Source organism: Larus michahellis, chromosome 8 (assembly GCF_964199755.1).
Source record: "Larus michahellis chromosome 8, bLarMic1.1, whole genome shotgun sequence".
NCBI lineage: Eukaryota > Metazoa > Chordata > Aves > Charadriiformes > Laridae > Larus > Larus michahellis.
In genome coordinates this window covers 30,446,626-30,461,940 of record NC_133903.1, presented here as the reverse complement: position 1 = coordinate 30,461,940, position 15,315 = coordinate 30,446,626, and the positions used below count along the sequence as shown (strand labels likewise).

Genomic DNA, 15,315 nt, shown 5'->3' with positions numbered 1-15,315 from the left:
CCTCTGGACCAGCCTCCTGGGGTGATACTTTCATTCTTTTTCAGTTTCCTGAGAAACCACCACATCTGTTGCAGCAGGAAGAAGCTCTCAGAGGCCTTTGGTCTTGCTGGGGCTTTTGGGCACAAGTTTTGGGAACGCCCTGTAGATGGTAAGGAAACACCACGCCTTCAGTGCAAAAAGACAAAACAAATAGTCCATCGAGATAATAACAGAAATACATGTTTATGTGTGGATTACTGAGTGGTACAAGAATATGGGTTAACACAACCAGTTCCCCAGTGCACACCAGCATCCCGCGTCTGCCCCACGTGAAGATCTCTAGTAGAAATCACACGGAGAACGTCAGACTGAAAACCTGCTGCGGCTGTGAGGAGCCGACCCCCCATCCTGACCTTGCTCCAGCCCTTGTCCACAGCACTCACCACCCTCCAGGGAGTGACCAGGCACTGGGGGGAGCCTGGGCAAGCCCTGGGACACCCTCAGCCCTGCCATGGGCAGCGGGCAGCTCCCACCGCTGCCTTGCAGGCTTTGGCAGTCCCCAGTTAATCCGAGGGATGCAGCTGTAGGGAGCCCTCCTCTGCACGGCCCCGTGGTGGGGAGCAGGCATGGAGGCAACGCCTGGTGCCTGGGGACCCCAGCTGCAGCGTGGGGTTGCCTTGCCCCACGGCAGGGGTTGGGGTCCCTCGGGGAGCACGAGACCTGCCTCCTGCACTGGCTCGGGCACCAGGACACACCGGGGCTGTGGGCACCCAGCAGCCATGGGCACGGGGTGATTTTGGAGGATTATTTGGAAGTTGCATCTTCACATTCACTTGGGCAGGTGGCCAAGGTTTCCCTCAGTGGGGTCTGGGACTGCACTAGACCCACACACGCTCATCTCTGTGACGGACCCCACGCACAATATCCAGAAACTCTGCTTTTGGAGTCTCTGACTCACTGGGGATCCAGAGGCCCACATTAGGAGTATGTATGTATATATATGTGTGTGTGTCTATACTTATATATGACTATCTGGATACGGATGTACAACGTTGTGTGTATAGTGGTCATACATATGCCAAATTTCATCAGAGCAAGAGTGATAAAATAAGTATATGACGGTTGGTATCAGCCCAACAGTGAATACCTCTGGGCCTGTGAAAAGCTCAGCTGTGGGGTGGGTACAGGCATTGCCGCACTTCTGGGGTGAGCCTGCCTGAGTAATTGGCCAAACAACCCTTCTACACAAACACAACTTCCCCAGAGCTCCAAAATGTTTCAGGGGCCATGTTTTATGGCCACCTGGTAGCTCACTGGCACCTGTTCAATCACCCCCTAAAGTAGGCTTCCAGCATTTTAGCAGAAATCGAGCTGGGGAGGGATTTCCAATAGAGCCATTTCACCTCTCCTGAATCCAGCCTCCACCTTTCTTTCCGGCACGTACATACCCAGACACCTTCTCTGTGCCCCATATGTCACTGTTGCAGCTAGTGACATCTCCGGTTTTGATGGCGCATCGCAAGCCAGCCTCCAGCAGCATCCCGGCGTTGGCATTTAACTGTGAATCACGGGAGGGTATCTGGAAATAGCTGCCAAAGGATTAAGCTAAAATGAAAGATCTGGGTCTTTCTGCAGGGAAGCCTGTTTGCTTTTGCATTTCCATGAGTGACACGGTGAACGGGGAGCTTCAACGTGCTGAACCCAGTTATCTTGACACCAGCTCGTGGAGAAGCCAGGAGGGCGCGTGGGCAGAGGCGGTGGGGCAGCCAGCAGCGGAAGGGCTGGCCGAGCCCCTGGTCCCGCACCCAGCCCTGCTCCTGCCTCCCCCTCGTCCCCCACCAGACCTGGGCAGTGGGGGCTGACGGGGGGATTCTGTGCGCTTTCAACGGGACCCTCCTGCCACTCGTGGCTCTTTGGGGGTGCCCAAGCTGCCCCTGGCGCTCCACCCAGGGGAATGCCCCGCGAGCATCAACCCCTGCCGCTCCAGCACCGACTTTCCCAGGCCATTGGCTCCAAAAGTCACATTTGTGGTGGCCTCCATCCTTCCCTTGCCTCCCCATCCCTGCCTGGAAAACGCAGCCCACTTCCTGCAGCTCGGGATGTATTTTTCTTCATCACCATAGTGACAACATGTAAATATTTGGGGCTGGTGGGGTTTTGATCAGATTTCGGAAGTATTGCCGAGGCTGGCAAACCCGTTGTTTATGTTATTGCATCTCGCATGGAGTCTCGTGACTTGCAGTTGAAGTTGCGCAGCCTTGGGGGGGTGGTGGCTTGTCCGAGCTGCCTGCTGGGAGCACGGTCGCTTGTAATTTTGCCCGCATCTGTCGGGCTGACGGCTGGGCAGGTCGATCCCCGCAGCGTGCTTGTGGCAAGCCATGGCCCTGCGGATGCTGCAGTAGGAAACCATCGCAGGGGTGAAAGATCCAGGCCCCCATGGAGCAGGGATTCATCGCATTCGCCTGGAGGCTGAAACGAGACCCCTGCTGCCTTTCACGTATGCCCCTGCCCCATCCTCAGATGTGATTTCCTCTGGTAGTGAACAGTAGGCTGGCTTTGAATCGTTTGAAAAGAGCCGGGCTTTTTAAGAGACAGCCTGATGGAAACACATGTCCTGGGCAGGCGGGAGGAGACAGGAGAGAGTGATGCAGGCGCCACAAACTCAGCAGAGTTTGCCATCTGTTCAAGGAGACAGGGGTTTATTTTTTGTATTTCCAATGACGGTTTTGGGCTTGAGTTTGGGTTTTGGGTTGCTTGGGTGTTTTTTTTTTTTCAATTGGATCTGAACAGTTGCAATTAGCAGCATTTTTTTTTCCCCCAGCATGATTTTCCTCCCTCCTCTAATTGATGCCCCTGGATTGGGTTTGTGCAGAAGTATCGCTTTGGCCTGCCTACTGCAGAGAGAAGCAACTGGAGCATGAAATCACGGCAGCAGCACCCCCAAAGCTGCAATGCAAGCACACCACCAGCCACTGGTGTTGCTCAGGGCTGTGCGTAGGCACTGGGGACACGGGCAGAGGCTGCAGACTGTGAGCTCAGCATGTCATGCAAGGGGTTGGAGCAAGCGGAAGGTCTGGGTTGCTAAACAGTCCCAGTGTTTTGAACAAAGAGCTCTTGGTTTATCCTCTTTACTGCCTTTAGTGTGAAGCAAACAGGCTGTCTCCCAGCCTGTGGAGTCGCTGGGGAAGGGGTGCCGCCCACCCCTCGTGCCAGCCGGATGCACCCTGCGGCACACAGCAGGGTGGCTCCCGGCTCTGCCGTACACACTGCCGTCCCTGCCCTGCCACCGTCCCTGCCATGCCACCGTCCCTGCCATGCCACCGTCCCTGCCATGCCAGCAGGCATCCCTGCTGCATCCCTGCTGCACCGCCATCACTGACATAGTGACATACTGTGTCTGCTGATGATAGGACGCTTTCTGAGGACAAGGTGATGCCAGTCGCATGGTGGACATGACCCACGCTGCACCCTGGGGCTGCAGGTGCGCTGGACTGAGACGGGGGTGGGGGCACCCTGTGGGTACCCTGTGCAGCCTCAGCAGCACCCTGGGAAGCTGGGAGGAGGGAGCAAGCCTGTGCCAAACCAGCAATACCGGCAAAACTGGGAGAAAAATGGCCACATCCTAAGAACCTCCGAGCCCCACAGTACCAGGGATGCACCAGCTGCCCAAGTGGCTCCTGGTCACTGCAAGGCTGGGGCTGCTCCACCACCCTTCTGGCTCCCAAACCCAGAGAGGATCACCAGCGGTTTCTGCTAATTGGTCTTTTGTGGGAGAGGAAAGAGACTGTAAGAGAAGAAACACTGGGCCATCTGACAGTCCAAAGCACAGGGGGAGATGTTTAGCAACACCCCTGCGTGCTCTTTTAGGGTAGTATCAAGAAAGCAAAGCAGCTGCAGGAGAAGGGGCAGGTGTTTAGACAGAAGCAGTGGGACCGCCCACGGGGAATGCCTCGCACAGCCCTGCCGCCTTGCTACTTGATTAACTCCTGATAAAACTCCGACCGCACAAATCTGGGCAGGGAGTCTTTCTCCATCAGGGCAAAGATCCTCTTCTGGGCCATGTCAAAGCTGCTTGGTGATGGCTCCACCAGGTTCTTCATGGTCACAGCCTTGGTGAAGTGGTCGATGTTCACCTGTGATGGGAGTGTAATGGGAGGGATGGGGACCCTGCCTTTGCGAGGAGTGGGTGATGGCATCTCCCCTCGCCTGCTCTGTCCCACCACCAACCACGCAGGGATTATGGGGAGGCACTGAAGCAGGTTCACTTATCTGGGGGAATTATTGTTGGCAAACCTGTAATGAAGGATGAGGTCTATCCTGCAGCAAAAGTAAGTCTGGGGCGAGGGCTACCATCGTTTGTCATCCTTTACGCTTGAAGTAAGCCCTCTGTGAGGAGAGGGGGACCGGCACATGCTGGAAGTGCCTGGGGCAGAAGGCAGCCCAGCAGAGGCTGAGCATGTGAACAGGGCTGCTGGGGCTGCGGAGGGTGGGAGTGCAGTCCGTGGGGATGGGGCTGACCCTCGCCGAGGGTACAGCCCTCTGAGCCGCTCGGCCATGGTACGGGGAGCCCTGCAGCCATCGCTCTCCGTTGGGATGGAGGGCATCTGGGCGGCCTCATCCCTCCCGGCACCATCTCCTGCCCCATGACCACTGACCTCTTTGGGTGCCTCAGTCTGGATGAACTCCTCGTAGATCTTCTTGGCCTTCTCTGCCATCTTCACAGGGGACTTGATTTTCTTGTAGTCCTCGCAGGCCACCCAAAACTCAGCGTTCTCCTCGCTGAACTCAGAGCGCAGGAAGCTGCAGAAGCTGGCGAGCCCATCTGCGGGGGGAACAGGCCCTGGCTGAGCACTGCAGGTCTCAGGGTGGCCGAGCTCTCGCTGAGCACGGCGGGGGGGGAAGGTGCATGGGGTGGGGGGATATGACTGCAGGGCGATGTGAACTTACAGGGGTTTTGCAGGAGCTTCTCCAGGGAATCACGCCATTGCAGAGCCTCCTCCGGTGATGGCCTGGAGGGAGTAAAGAAAGCCCAAGTAGTCCATGCTCACCCCACAGCCCCAGTCTGGGTTCCAGGTTTTTAAATAATTCCTTTAAAAATGGGGGGAATGGAGTAACGAGCTGCGGAGACTGTTGCAGAGCGGGGGTGATTGTCAAGCAACAGAGAGGCTACTGTGTCTCAGCACGCGTACCCTCCTCCGGGGAGAGCCGGGTGCCAGGGGCCGTGAGGAGCAGCTAATTAATTCCCCCGCATTTTGAGCAGAGACGTGGCTGAACCGCAAACCGAGCCCCCTCTGCAGCCGCAGGTCCCCTCCGCGCCCCAGCGCCCGTGCGTGGGAGGGCAGAGCAGGGGCTCCGCAGGCGGCTGGGAAGCATCCCTGCTTTTCCGCTGGGGTCGGGGAGGATGCTCCCCGCTGGGGAGGGGTGGCGGGGGCCGGATCCTGCCGGGCCTGGGGTCAGCGTCGTCCCCCCCCCCCAACTCCCACAGCCTGCGCGCCCCATTCCCACGCCCCGCAGCGGGGCAGGACGCCAGCCTCGGCTCCCTCCCCCGCCCCAGTGGAAACCATCCGTGTTTTTCGTGTGCGTGGCTTGACCTCTTTTTCTCCCCCCCCCCTTTAAATGCACTGTTTGTAACGTGACTAAAGAGGTTGTGGGGTTTTTGTTTGGGGTTATGGGGTTTTTTTTTTTAAGCCCCAAAGAGTTTGACTGAGCTGCCCTGGGGCACGGGGCTCCTGTGCTGCCCACCGCGGCCGATGCCCGGTGCTGGAGGGGAAATGAAGCCCCCCCAGCGCCGCTGCTGAGCGCTGGGCTTGCCACAGGCCATCCCCACTGCCAGCGGGCAGCCCAGCAGCTCAGGCTGGTTTTCCTGGCGCAGGGGCGGGTGCCAGGGCTGAAACCCTCTGGGTGAGCAGAGCATCCCTGGGCATGGGGAGGGAGCAGCGGGCAGGACAACCTACCGGTCCTGGGGGCCTGGGTGCTTCAGGGGTGGGGCTGGGGTAAGCGCAGGTGATCCTACCCAGCCACCCTGCCCAGGTGGCTCCAGGGGGATGAGGAGAACGGCAGAAATGCAAGGCTTGCTCACGCTGGCTATCCAGCCCTCACTTGCCATCAGACTGACAATGTCCATCAGTAAAGACCATGGTGGGGGCTCCGAGTGTTTGCTTTCTGGACTTCAAATTGCATTTGCACTTGCTATTAAGGATCAAAACCTCTCCCTGTCCCCATATTCCTCCCAGGTGCCTCCCCACCCCCAGTGAGGGGCAGCACCGCTGCAGCAACCTGACACAATCCAGATCTCCTGAAAACTACCAAATTCACTTTTTCTGTTGGCTGAATGCCCCAGGGATGATATTAACTGCCAGTGAGATGCTGATGGGTGAGTGATACTGAAGCTGCGCAATGGTGCAGTGCAGGAGAAAACAACTCCTCCAGCCAGCGGGGAGTGAAGATGTGCTCCGGCTTTCGTCGGCGACGGTTAATGGGGACAAATGTGTCTCCTTCGCAGAGGCATCCAGGGCATGGCAGCAACTGAGTGCGAAATGTGCCATTCATCAGGGCTCTGCTTGCCCTGCACGCCCGGGCAGCTCTCTCAGAGCAGCGCTGCAGTGGGCAGGCACCGGGCTGGCAAGCGTCCGCACACACTGCAGCCAGCAGAGTGACTGCAGGTCTCTGCGGGCTTACATCAGGGTGAGCTGGGCGTTCATCTGCACATTGGGGTTCATTTTGGGGTTTGTTTTGGGCTTTTAGCAATCCCTTGGCAGAGGGTTGCCAGTTTAGAGCACCGTTGCCTGGGCTGAAGGGAAACATGGGGAGAGGGACTGGTGTAAAACAAAAAGTTGTGATTTTGAAGTGGAAATAGAATCCTAGTGTTGTGAAGAGTGGGCGTGCACCTCTCCTGGTTTTAGTCCTGACATGGCCACTCGAGACCTTGGAGATGAGCCCTTGCTCCCGGTGCCACGAGCAAGGCTGGCTGGGCCAGCGAGCCTCGCCTGCCCCCAGCAGGTTAGATAGCCTGGGTGCTGTCAGACGTGGGTCCTCCAGCTCCGTGTGTGTCCGGGCAGCTCAAGGACAGGGAGAAAATCCCGGGGGCAGGGGCAGGCGTGTCCAGGAGAATCGCTCGCATCCGATGGCAGCAGGGCTGAGGGGTGGCAGAAGAGTGGCTGGGCAGCAGCTCGGGCACTCAGCTCAGCCGCCCAAGGCTGGGCTGGAGATACCCGGGGTGAGGCCATCGCCCTACGTCCAGGAAGCCATCCTGCTTTTAGATTTGAGCTAACATTTCTTTTAAAGGCTTATTTTGTCTCCTTTGGGCGGTTACTCTTGCAGCACAGCCCATCAGCCTCTTTAGCTTCTCCTCTGCTTTGCTTTGTCATTAAACCATCTCGGTGCTGCAGAGGAGGCTGTGCGGGGTGTTGTGCTGGGCTGCACGGCGGTGCCTGCCCCACGCCAAGCCCCATCCTGCATTGCACCCTCCAGCCCCAAAACCCTGATGGCCTTCGGGTCAGGACAAAGGCAATAAGGTGATACAGTGCCGTCATCACTGAGCTGCCCGGAGCCAGGCATCACACCATCGGGCCGTGCACCCAGCTCAGGGACACACTGCTGCCCAGTGCCACCCGGCTGTGCACGGCTGGCACCTCTGGGCTGAGGCGGGTGACTCAGAGAAGTCCAAGTGCCGTATGCCTCCGGCAAAACCTTTATTGAGTGAATGTGAAATCTCATCAAAAGCAAATTGAGTTTCCATGAGAAATCTGGTTTCCGTAAAGCTGTGCTGCCTGACACGTCTTATGCTGCCTTGATGTAACTCTCAGAGCCCGCACCTAGCTGGTGGGTCACGAGGAGTGTGCCACGAGCCACCTGCCCCGAAAAGCCCGCTGTGCCCACCCCAGGCCCCACAGCAGGGGCTTCAACTCCTCTGCATCCCAAAGGGGGTTTGTGTCCACTCCTCTGGCCAGGCACAGGCGCCAGCACAGCCCGGCACGGTACTCACTTCTGGGTCTTGGGCGGCTTCTCTGGCTTCTCTGGGTAGGGGATGATAAAGTCAATGGTTGAGTCGGGCTTCTGGAGCAGTGTGCCCAACTTGGTCTTGATCTCCTTGGCCCTGTGGGAGGGAAGGAGAAGAGGCAGGTCAGGTGGAGGGATGCGGCAGCAGAGATGGTCCTGCCATATGCCCGCACGGACCCTGGCACAGACCCTGGCACGGCTGCTGGTGAGGTACAAAGCCGTGTTATTAATTACACACGGACAAACAGACCCTAATGCTGTAAAGGCGCCTGGCTGAGGCATTTCAAGCTGGGCACTCAGAATTAGCGGCAGCTCTTGATCTCCATCTCTTTGCTTTGTCCCCGTCTGTGGCCGGGATAATTGTATCAGCGGAGCTGGCAGGCTGCTCTGAGGATGAATTAGGGCATGTGTGTGCAGCACTCAGTTTCTATAGTGATGTGCCCCAAGGAAATGCTGGCCAGGAGATGCAGCTCCCTTCGGAGAGGAGGCCCAGGGTGTTGTGCTGGGCTGCACGGCGGCGCCTGCCCCACGCCAAGCCCCCTCCTGCATTGCACCCACCAGCCCTGAAACATCAATGGCCTCCGGAGAAAGGTGCTCTCCTCGGGTCCTGGTCTGCAGACAGAAGGAGCAGGAAACTGTCCTCATCATGTCCCCTGAGCTTTTTGAGGTCACTGCTCTGCCTCCAGCAATGCCCAGCGCAGCTCCCAAGCCCAGCACCCTGCTGCTGAGCACCCTCACACCACCCAGCCAAAATCCTCCCCGTCCTGGGCGATGCTATTGCTAACACACAGGTTAACACGTACCTCTATGCTTGCCAAAATCAGGGTGAAATGCTCCTAGGTGTGCTCTGTGCCACCCCTGACCCTCCCAAGCACTCACGGCTGGGGGCTTCCTCCTTTCTAGGCACTTTTATTAGGATTATATTCTTTTTCGATGGGTCTCTTGGGGACCACCAGCAATGCGTGCTGCCAGCAACCCACCACACTTCCTGCTAGTGCTTGCTGTTCCTCTGCGCACTCCTACGTAATACATAGTGATATAAATAATATGCAAGCCTTACGTCTGCAATGGGAAGGGTCCTGCAAACAGGTAACTCCTAGGTGCTGCTTTCCCCGGGCAGAGGGGGAAGAACAGTTTCAGGAGGTGAAGTAGTCTGACTAGCAAAGGAGTTTCATCCTCCATCTTTCCTCCTTTTGGAGGATACGTAGACAAGAGGGGTTCTGGGGCTTGACAGCAGGTCCAGCTGTCTCCTATTATGTGCTCCTTTGTGCAATACGACTTGCAATGTAATCCTGAGCATCCAAAGCCACCAAGGAGGCTCCCCTCTGCTGCATGCAGCTCAGTGTTGGTGGCAAGAGTGAGCCCAGCTTTAGCAGGGAAAACACAGGTGTGCTGGGTAAGACTGAACAAATAAAGGGGTGAAAATGGACCCCCCAACCCCATCTTTGCAGGGCAGGACTCTTCCCTGGCACAGCAACATTTGGTGGCTTCCAGGCTCTCTGGCCCAGGGGGTGGATGAGGGCAAGGGGACACACTGCTGCCCTAAGGCCGGCTGGGCTCAGTGCCTTTGCCACGGGGTGGCTGCCGAAGCCGGACTGCAGCTCCCCGGTTTCAGGGCTCACTGCGCTTCTCTTTCCCCTGGTTATTTTCACAAGCCCTCCATAGACAGTCACTCCCTTGCTAGGTCTGCTTTTTCATTTCCACTCCTTCCATGTTTTTCCTCTCCCTATAGAACTCCCTCTGTGTGTTGGTTTTCCACGCCATGGGTGACTTGTTGAGATGTGGCCCGGGCTCTGCTCCCCTGCCAGATGGCCCCTGCTTCTGCTGCAGAAACCTGCCCCTGACAGCCACCCTTGGAAGGGAGCGGCCAGGGGATGGCAAGGCCAGCGCTGGTCGGCACAGGAGCAGGCAGCGTGGCCAGATGGAGTAATCGGCCCAGCCTGGGTCTGGGTGGACCGCCCACAGTGGGTGTCCAGCACGGGGCAGAGCAGATCCAGAAATCCAACTGTTTTCATGGAAAATGTCATCAGCTACAGGGACAGCTTCCATTGCTTGTGCTTCCGAGAAAACTTGAATGTTGCCTGGAAAGACCAGGACCTTAGGTGAAGGGTGATGAGGTCCTCACGCTCCCTGCACTGAGGTGTCTGTGGGACAGCGATGCTGCCATGCACAGTTCATTCCACTCCCTCTAATAAATAAACAAAATGCGGTTAAATGCTCCGAGCCGGATCGTGGGGGTGGCTCTCCTGCCAACCTCAGGTGCCCCTTGGCACCCCACTGCTGTGCCGGGACCTCGGGAGCGGGCAAAGACAGCAGGAGCTGCAGCCCCATTTAGCACCGAAGCAACGGGTGGGTGCAGAGGGTGCCCCAGGAAAGTTGGTGGGGCGTAAGAGCCTCCTCCCTGCCTCTGCTTTCCCTGACATCTGTGCTTGTGGCCACTGGTCCTGGCAGGGAAGGGGACACATGGGCTCAGGACCATCTCTCAAAGAGGGGCTGAGCAGAAATGCCAGCTGCCACCTGCTCCCTCTCCCTGCCACTGCCCCATGCACAAGAGGGCAGAACCGGGGATGCTGCCATGACCGATCCACTGCTGGTGCTGGGTGCTGTGCACCAGGGAGGGTCCCCTCCAGGTGACTGGATCATGCACCCGATCCTGGGGGTTTCGTCTGGCAGAAGCAGGGGTGAAGTGCAAGGGGGAAGGGGCTTGCCCACCTCTGAAGTGAGGATGGTGGATGCCAGGGGTTCCCAAACAGGCAGGGCAAAAACACGGGCAGCGCTGGGAGCAGAGCCACCGAGAGCCAAATCTAACGCACGACAGCCAAAGGAGGTGGGAAGATAGGACCAGGATTCTGTTGCTGTCTGAGCAGGACCTGAGGGCCTCACTACCCTGGTGCAGGTGGGGCCAACACGTGCACGAGATCTGGATGCAATCGATGGTGGCTTCACGCAGCAGCGAGAAGTGTCCTGAATAATGCTCAGACCTGGTTGAAAATCTTGCTCTCCAATTCCCGCCCTCTGAGAGTGGCTTACAGCCAATATCTGTTGGGCTCAAAGGGCACTAACGGACCTTAATGGCCCAGAGCAGCCCCAGGTGAGCCCCACACCATGCCCACAGCCAGGGGCTCCATTTCAGCTCTTTCCCTTTGTCTGTGCTGTAGGTGGGCTTCTCCCCAGCCTGGTCTCCTGGCTTGATGTCGGACCTATATTGCAGCCCCACCATCTGCCGCTCCCAGCGGGGCTCCCTGGATAGATCCATCCCCGCCCCATCCCTTGGGGCTGTTGATGGACCACCAGTAGCTGCCCACCCTGCTGAAGACCAGCAGGTCCCAGTGTGGGGACAGCAGCAAGAACCTCCCCACTGCAACCAAGTCCTTGGCCGTGGGGCCTTCATGAAGTATGGGGAGACCGCAGAGATGAGGAGGCTTGTTGAAAGGAAGCGAGAAAGGACAGCCAGAGGGGCTGAGCGCTTGCAGGCTGGCGGGAGGGAAGGACTATTTAAAGATATTATCCTGGCGTCCTCTAGCAGATGTATGACAAGCTTTCAAGCAAGACTTCATCAAAGGCAAAACAGCAGGGTAAGAACGGCAGTTATAAACAAAAAGGCACCCTTCAAACCCCCCCCGCCCCCCAGCTATGTCCGAGTGAGAAAAAGCAAGAGGACCATAAACTGTGGAAGGTTAAGTGTGAGAACATATGGGAGCAAGCCAAGAAAAAGTCTGAGAAACAGCTTCCAAAAAGTATTAAAAGAAAATACGGGCTCTGTCAAACACATCAAGAGCAAGAAGGCAGCTGGGGCGGGCCCGGAGAGACTCCAGCTTTAAAAACAAAACAAAAAGAAACTTGAAGAAGTTAAAGCTATAGCTGAAAGCTAAAGCTGCTGCTGTGCCCGAGGGCAGGGAGGTGCCAGAGGGAATGCTCCTTGAGGGGAAAAAGGCTTCAGGGGGGATGTGAGGAGCCATAAAGCTGCAAGTGTGATATGGTACGGGAATGTCAGCAACAGCTGTGTCAGACAGCCGTGGTGGACACATGGACAAATATGGTCTATTGGAGAGCAGTCAAGGCAGCTCTGGCAGTAGGAAGAGATTCCTTCAAACCTATCGGCCCTCTCTGAAGAGGCCAGTGAGCACATGCCTTGGGGAGAGTCGGGGGGCTACTAGCCCCTTGGGTCTGCAGGAGACCTTGGATGGGCTCTCCAGACCCCAGGCAGCTGCAGAGGGGAAGGTCATCTCATGGATGACAGCATGGGGAACAGCGTGGGAAAGGTAGCGCACAGTGCGTTGGGGACATGGTGTGTTCTCATCGGTGGGGGAGATCCTGGGGGAACACGGGCTGGGACCACGCTGTGAAACATATCACATGCATGGGGAGAAGGGCCGAGCAGCAGGTACTGCGTTACCCGGGTATGCAGCACCTGGGGACCAGTTGGGAGGAACTGCAGGAGGGTCTCGTGAGACCGGCAATGAAGCGCCTGTTGAGATTCCTCGTAGAGGAATAGAAAACAGTGCACACAGGACAAACCCAGCCCTAACTCCGAGCATAAAATGGTGAGCCGTAAGCGAAATCGCCTTTCAAGAGTGAGGATTTGAAGGTGTAAAAGAGGTCAGCGAAAGCATCAGCAGCAGTGGAAGAAAAACTAATGTTGTATTAGAAAGTAGCAGAAGAGTGACAACAAAGATAATAGCAGAGCAGAAATGGGTGGTTCACCCACACCTGGAAGAGTGCTGCCCGCGGCACAGGAGGTTGCAGGAGACCGAGCAAGGTGGGCATGGGGCCACGAGGGTGGCCGAAGGGCACATTTCAAGCAAAGAAATTGTCACAGGCCCACACTCCTGTGCATGCCTGCGATGGGAAATTGCCTTGCTTTCAGGCAAGCAGCATCAGCTTCAGCTGACGAAGGGGGACTTCTCCCGAGCTGCCCCCAGGACCGCGAATGCCACGCTTGCTCTCATCTGAAAACCAGCGCTAAGGCTCACAACTCCAAGGAAATCCTCCCTGGGTAATTCACCTGTAAAGTCTTTTACCAAGTTTCCTCTTTAGGTGAAGAATTGGGCGCTTTGCTGATGCAGAGAGGCACCAGCCTCGTGCCGTGGCCCCCCCTGCACCTCTCACGGGACTGCCTCCGAAGCCCCTCCAGCTCCGCAGGAGGGGAGCAGGGGCCAGGTTTCGATCAGCATGGAAAGGGCTGGAGCCTGCCTGGGTTCCCAAGGGGTGAGAGCAGCCTGGGAAGCACCACCCCCACCTGGGGCAGGTTTCGAGGTGAGTGCTGGAGCGGAGGGGGATGACGACGAAGAAGAGGATGGGTGCCATGAGCAGGGCAGAGCGGGCATTCTGCACAGAGCAGAGCCTCGTGCGAGGGGCCAGGGCAGACCAATCTGCGTGCGAGGGAGATGCAGGCAGTTAAAGGGGATTTTGAGGCACTTTGAGACAGGGCTCGTTTCACCTCAGAAAGGCAACCCGCTTTTCTGGATTTTTCCTCCACCCCACATTTTGCAAACATTAAAGTCTGAGGACAACGTGTTCCTGCGTGTTGAGGTTGAGGGGTGGGTTTCCAGAGGGTCCCAGCCACTTGCAGCATCCCACTGAGCCCCCCGCCAGCAAGCCTCCCTTCCCTCTCAGTTCAGAGCTGGGTGATCCCAGCCTCCATAAGAGATGTCCATCGTGGGGATGTGCTGGAGGAAGAGCCTCTCTGCCCCCCGCCGCCCCTGTCCGAGCCCTGCTGGGAGGCAGGTGCCCCGGCATCCCCACGCGAGCTGGCTGCTCTCACCTCTCCAGGCACGTGTGGGGCAGCGCTGCTAATCCTTTGCACATCTTGGCAGGCTGTAGTTTTCCTCGGCCGCGAGAAGACTGTGAGCGATGGCTAAAGCAGGCGGCAGCAGCTCTGTCTGCAGCCCAGCTCCCCCCTCTCCCTCCTATATAGCGCTGGGAGCTGGACCCCTGCCAGCCCCGTAACCAATGCCTTCTGTCCCGCCGCAGCTGGCCCCGGCCCCAGCAGCGTCTGGATTTTGTTTTCTCCTCTCTAAGCTCACACGGGGTGGGGAAAAATGTGGTTTTTCTGGGGTGAGCTCAGGTAATCAAATTTGAAAGGCCAAGCTGCTGTTGGGGGGGGCTTCAGGAAGCCCACAGGGTTTCCTCTCAATGACATATCAGGCTCCGAGTCTGTATTTAGAAGAGCCAGGTATAAATGCTTCATTCAAGTGGGGTTTTTTCAATGAAAAATGTCACTTTCATAAAAATAAAAGTGCTTAGGAGAAGCCCTGCTGTTGATTTAAAGGCTGTGGCTAACAGCAAAATACCCACAGCTTCAACAGTGGTTAGCAGCTGGTGGGTAACAGTGACTTTTGTTCTGGAACAAAGTCATTTTAGTGTAATCTTAAAAAAAATAAATCTTTTAATCATAGCAAATGTTCTGCTTTTATCTGACAGTGACACTTTGATGACGCCTAAAAGGATTCCCACTCAGAATTTTGTTAAGTGGAAAATTTAGACCCTTTTTCCATTCCTTTTCAGAGTAGCCCAGAGCTGCCCCCAATGTGGGATGCAGGGTCTGAGCAGGGACCAATCCTCCCGTGTGGTTCTGCCCCATTGCTGCCCCACCAGGACACGGCCCCTTGCCCACCTAAAGCTTGGGTGCTGCACGGCATTGCAGTGTTTCTGTTTGTTCAGGTAAGGTCTCTTTGATTGCTCCACTAAAGCTCGCAGTCACGGAGCCAGTGCCTACCTATGGTGGTGACATCTGTGGCATGAGTTCCTCCCGGACTCAGCCAGGCACCCAGGCAGGCACAGTGTCGGTGCATCCCCAGAGCAATGCTGCCTGCTGAGAGGCAAATCATGGCAAAGATGGGGACCAGCCTGGCTCTGAGGCGCCCGGTAGCCGAAACCCTGACTTGGTGGCTCCCCATGGCCACTCAGGAGGAGAATGAGCTGCAGCCAGCAGCCGCAATGGAAACACTCCTAACACTGCTTAGCAGTTACTTGGAGCGGAGAGGGTAACTGCAGCCATCCCAGGTGTCTCCCTCCTGGCTTCCAGCCAGGATGTGCCAGCCCATCCTCGGCAGCGTCACCTGGGGCACGGCTCATCACCTGGGTCCGCATGGCCAGACTAGAGACAGCACAAGGGAAAAGCCCTCAAACACACGCAGGGCGGCTATGGGGGCCTCAGCGCCAGCTCTTTTGCAGTTTGTGTAGTAGGACCTAGTCCAACACCAACACAGGTCTTTGCCACCCCACAGCGGTGCCCGTGCAGTGACACCCGCCTGTGGCACGGGCGCACAGAGGGTCTGCGGCTCTGCTCTGCCTTCACCTCCCGCTCCACCCCAGCCAGGGCATCCCCTTGTCATC

The 15,315-nt window shown here is 57.2% G+C and overlaps 1 protein-coding gene across 2 annotated transcripts; it reads right to left on the bottom strand.

Annotated features, from left to right (window-relative positions):
* Positions 1–203: 203 nt before the first annotated feature.
* RGS5 (regulator of G protein signaling 5) lies at positions 204–13,989 on the bottom strand. Of its 2 annotated transcripts, XR_012588845.1 has the most exons (6): positions 13,742–13,989; positions 7,964–8,074; positions 4,927–4,988; positions 4,635–4,801; positions 695–4,112; positions 204–638 (listed from the first exon to the last, which is right to left on the bottom strand). XR_012588845.1 is itself a non-coding variant. In XM_074598932.1 (5 exons), the coding sequence occupies exons 1-5, from the start codon at positions 13,783–13,785 to the stop codon at positions 3,951–3,953; spliced, it is 546 nt and encodes a 181-aa protein (XP_074455033.1). In that variant the 5' UTR covers positions 13,786–13,989; the 3' UTR covers positions 204–3,950. The 2 variants fall into 2 exon arrangements, 1 of the variants encoding a protein (XP_074455033.1); XM_074598932.1 differs by having other exon boundaries at positions 204–4,112.
* Positions 13,990–15,315: the final 1,326 nt, after the last annotated feature.

Excerpts from the sequence above, each read along its gene's own strand:
- RGS5 (XM_074598932.1), bottom strand. The coding sequence starts at position 13,785 with ATGTGCAAAGGATTAGCAGCGCTGCCCCACACGTGCCTGGAGAG. Across the intron at positions 4,989-7,963 it reads AAGCCGCCCAAGACCCAGAA|GCCATCACCGGAGGAGGCTC; the intron begins GTGAGTACCGTG and ends TACTCCCTCCAG. Across the intron at positions 4,113-4,634 it reads AGACTGAGGCACCCAAAGAG|GTGAACATCGACCACTTCAC; the intron begins GTCAGTGGTCAT and ends CTCCCATCACAG.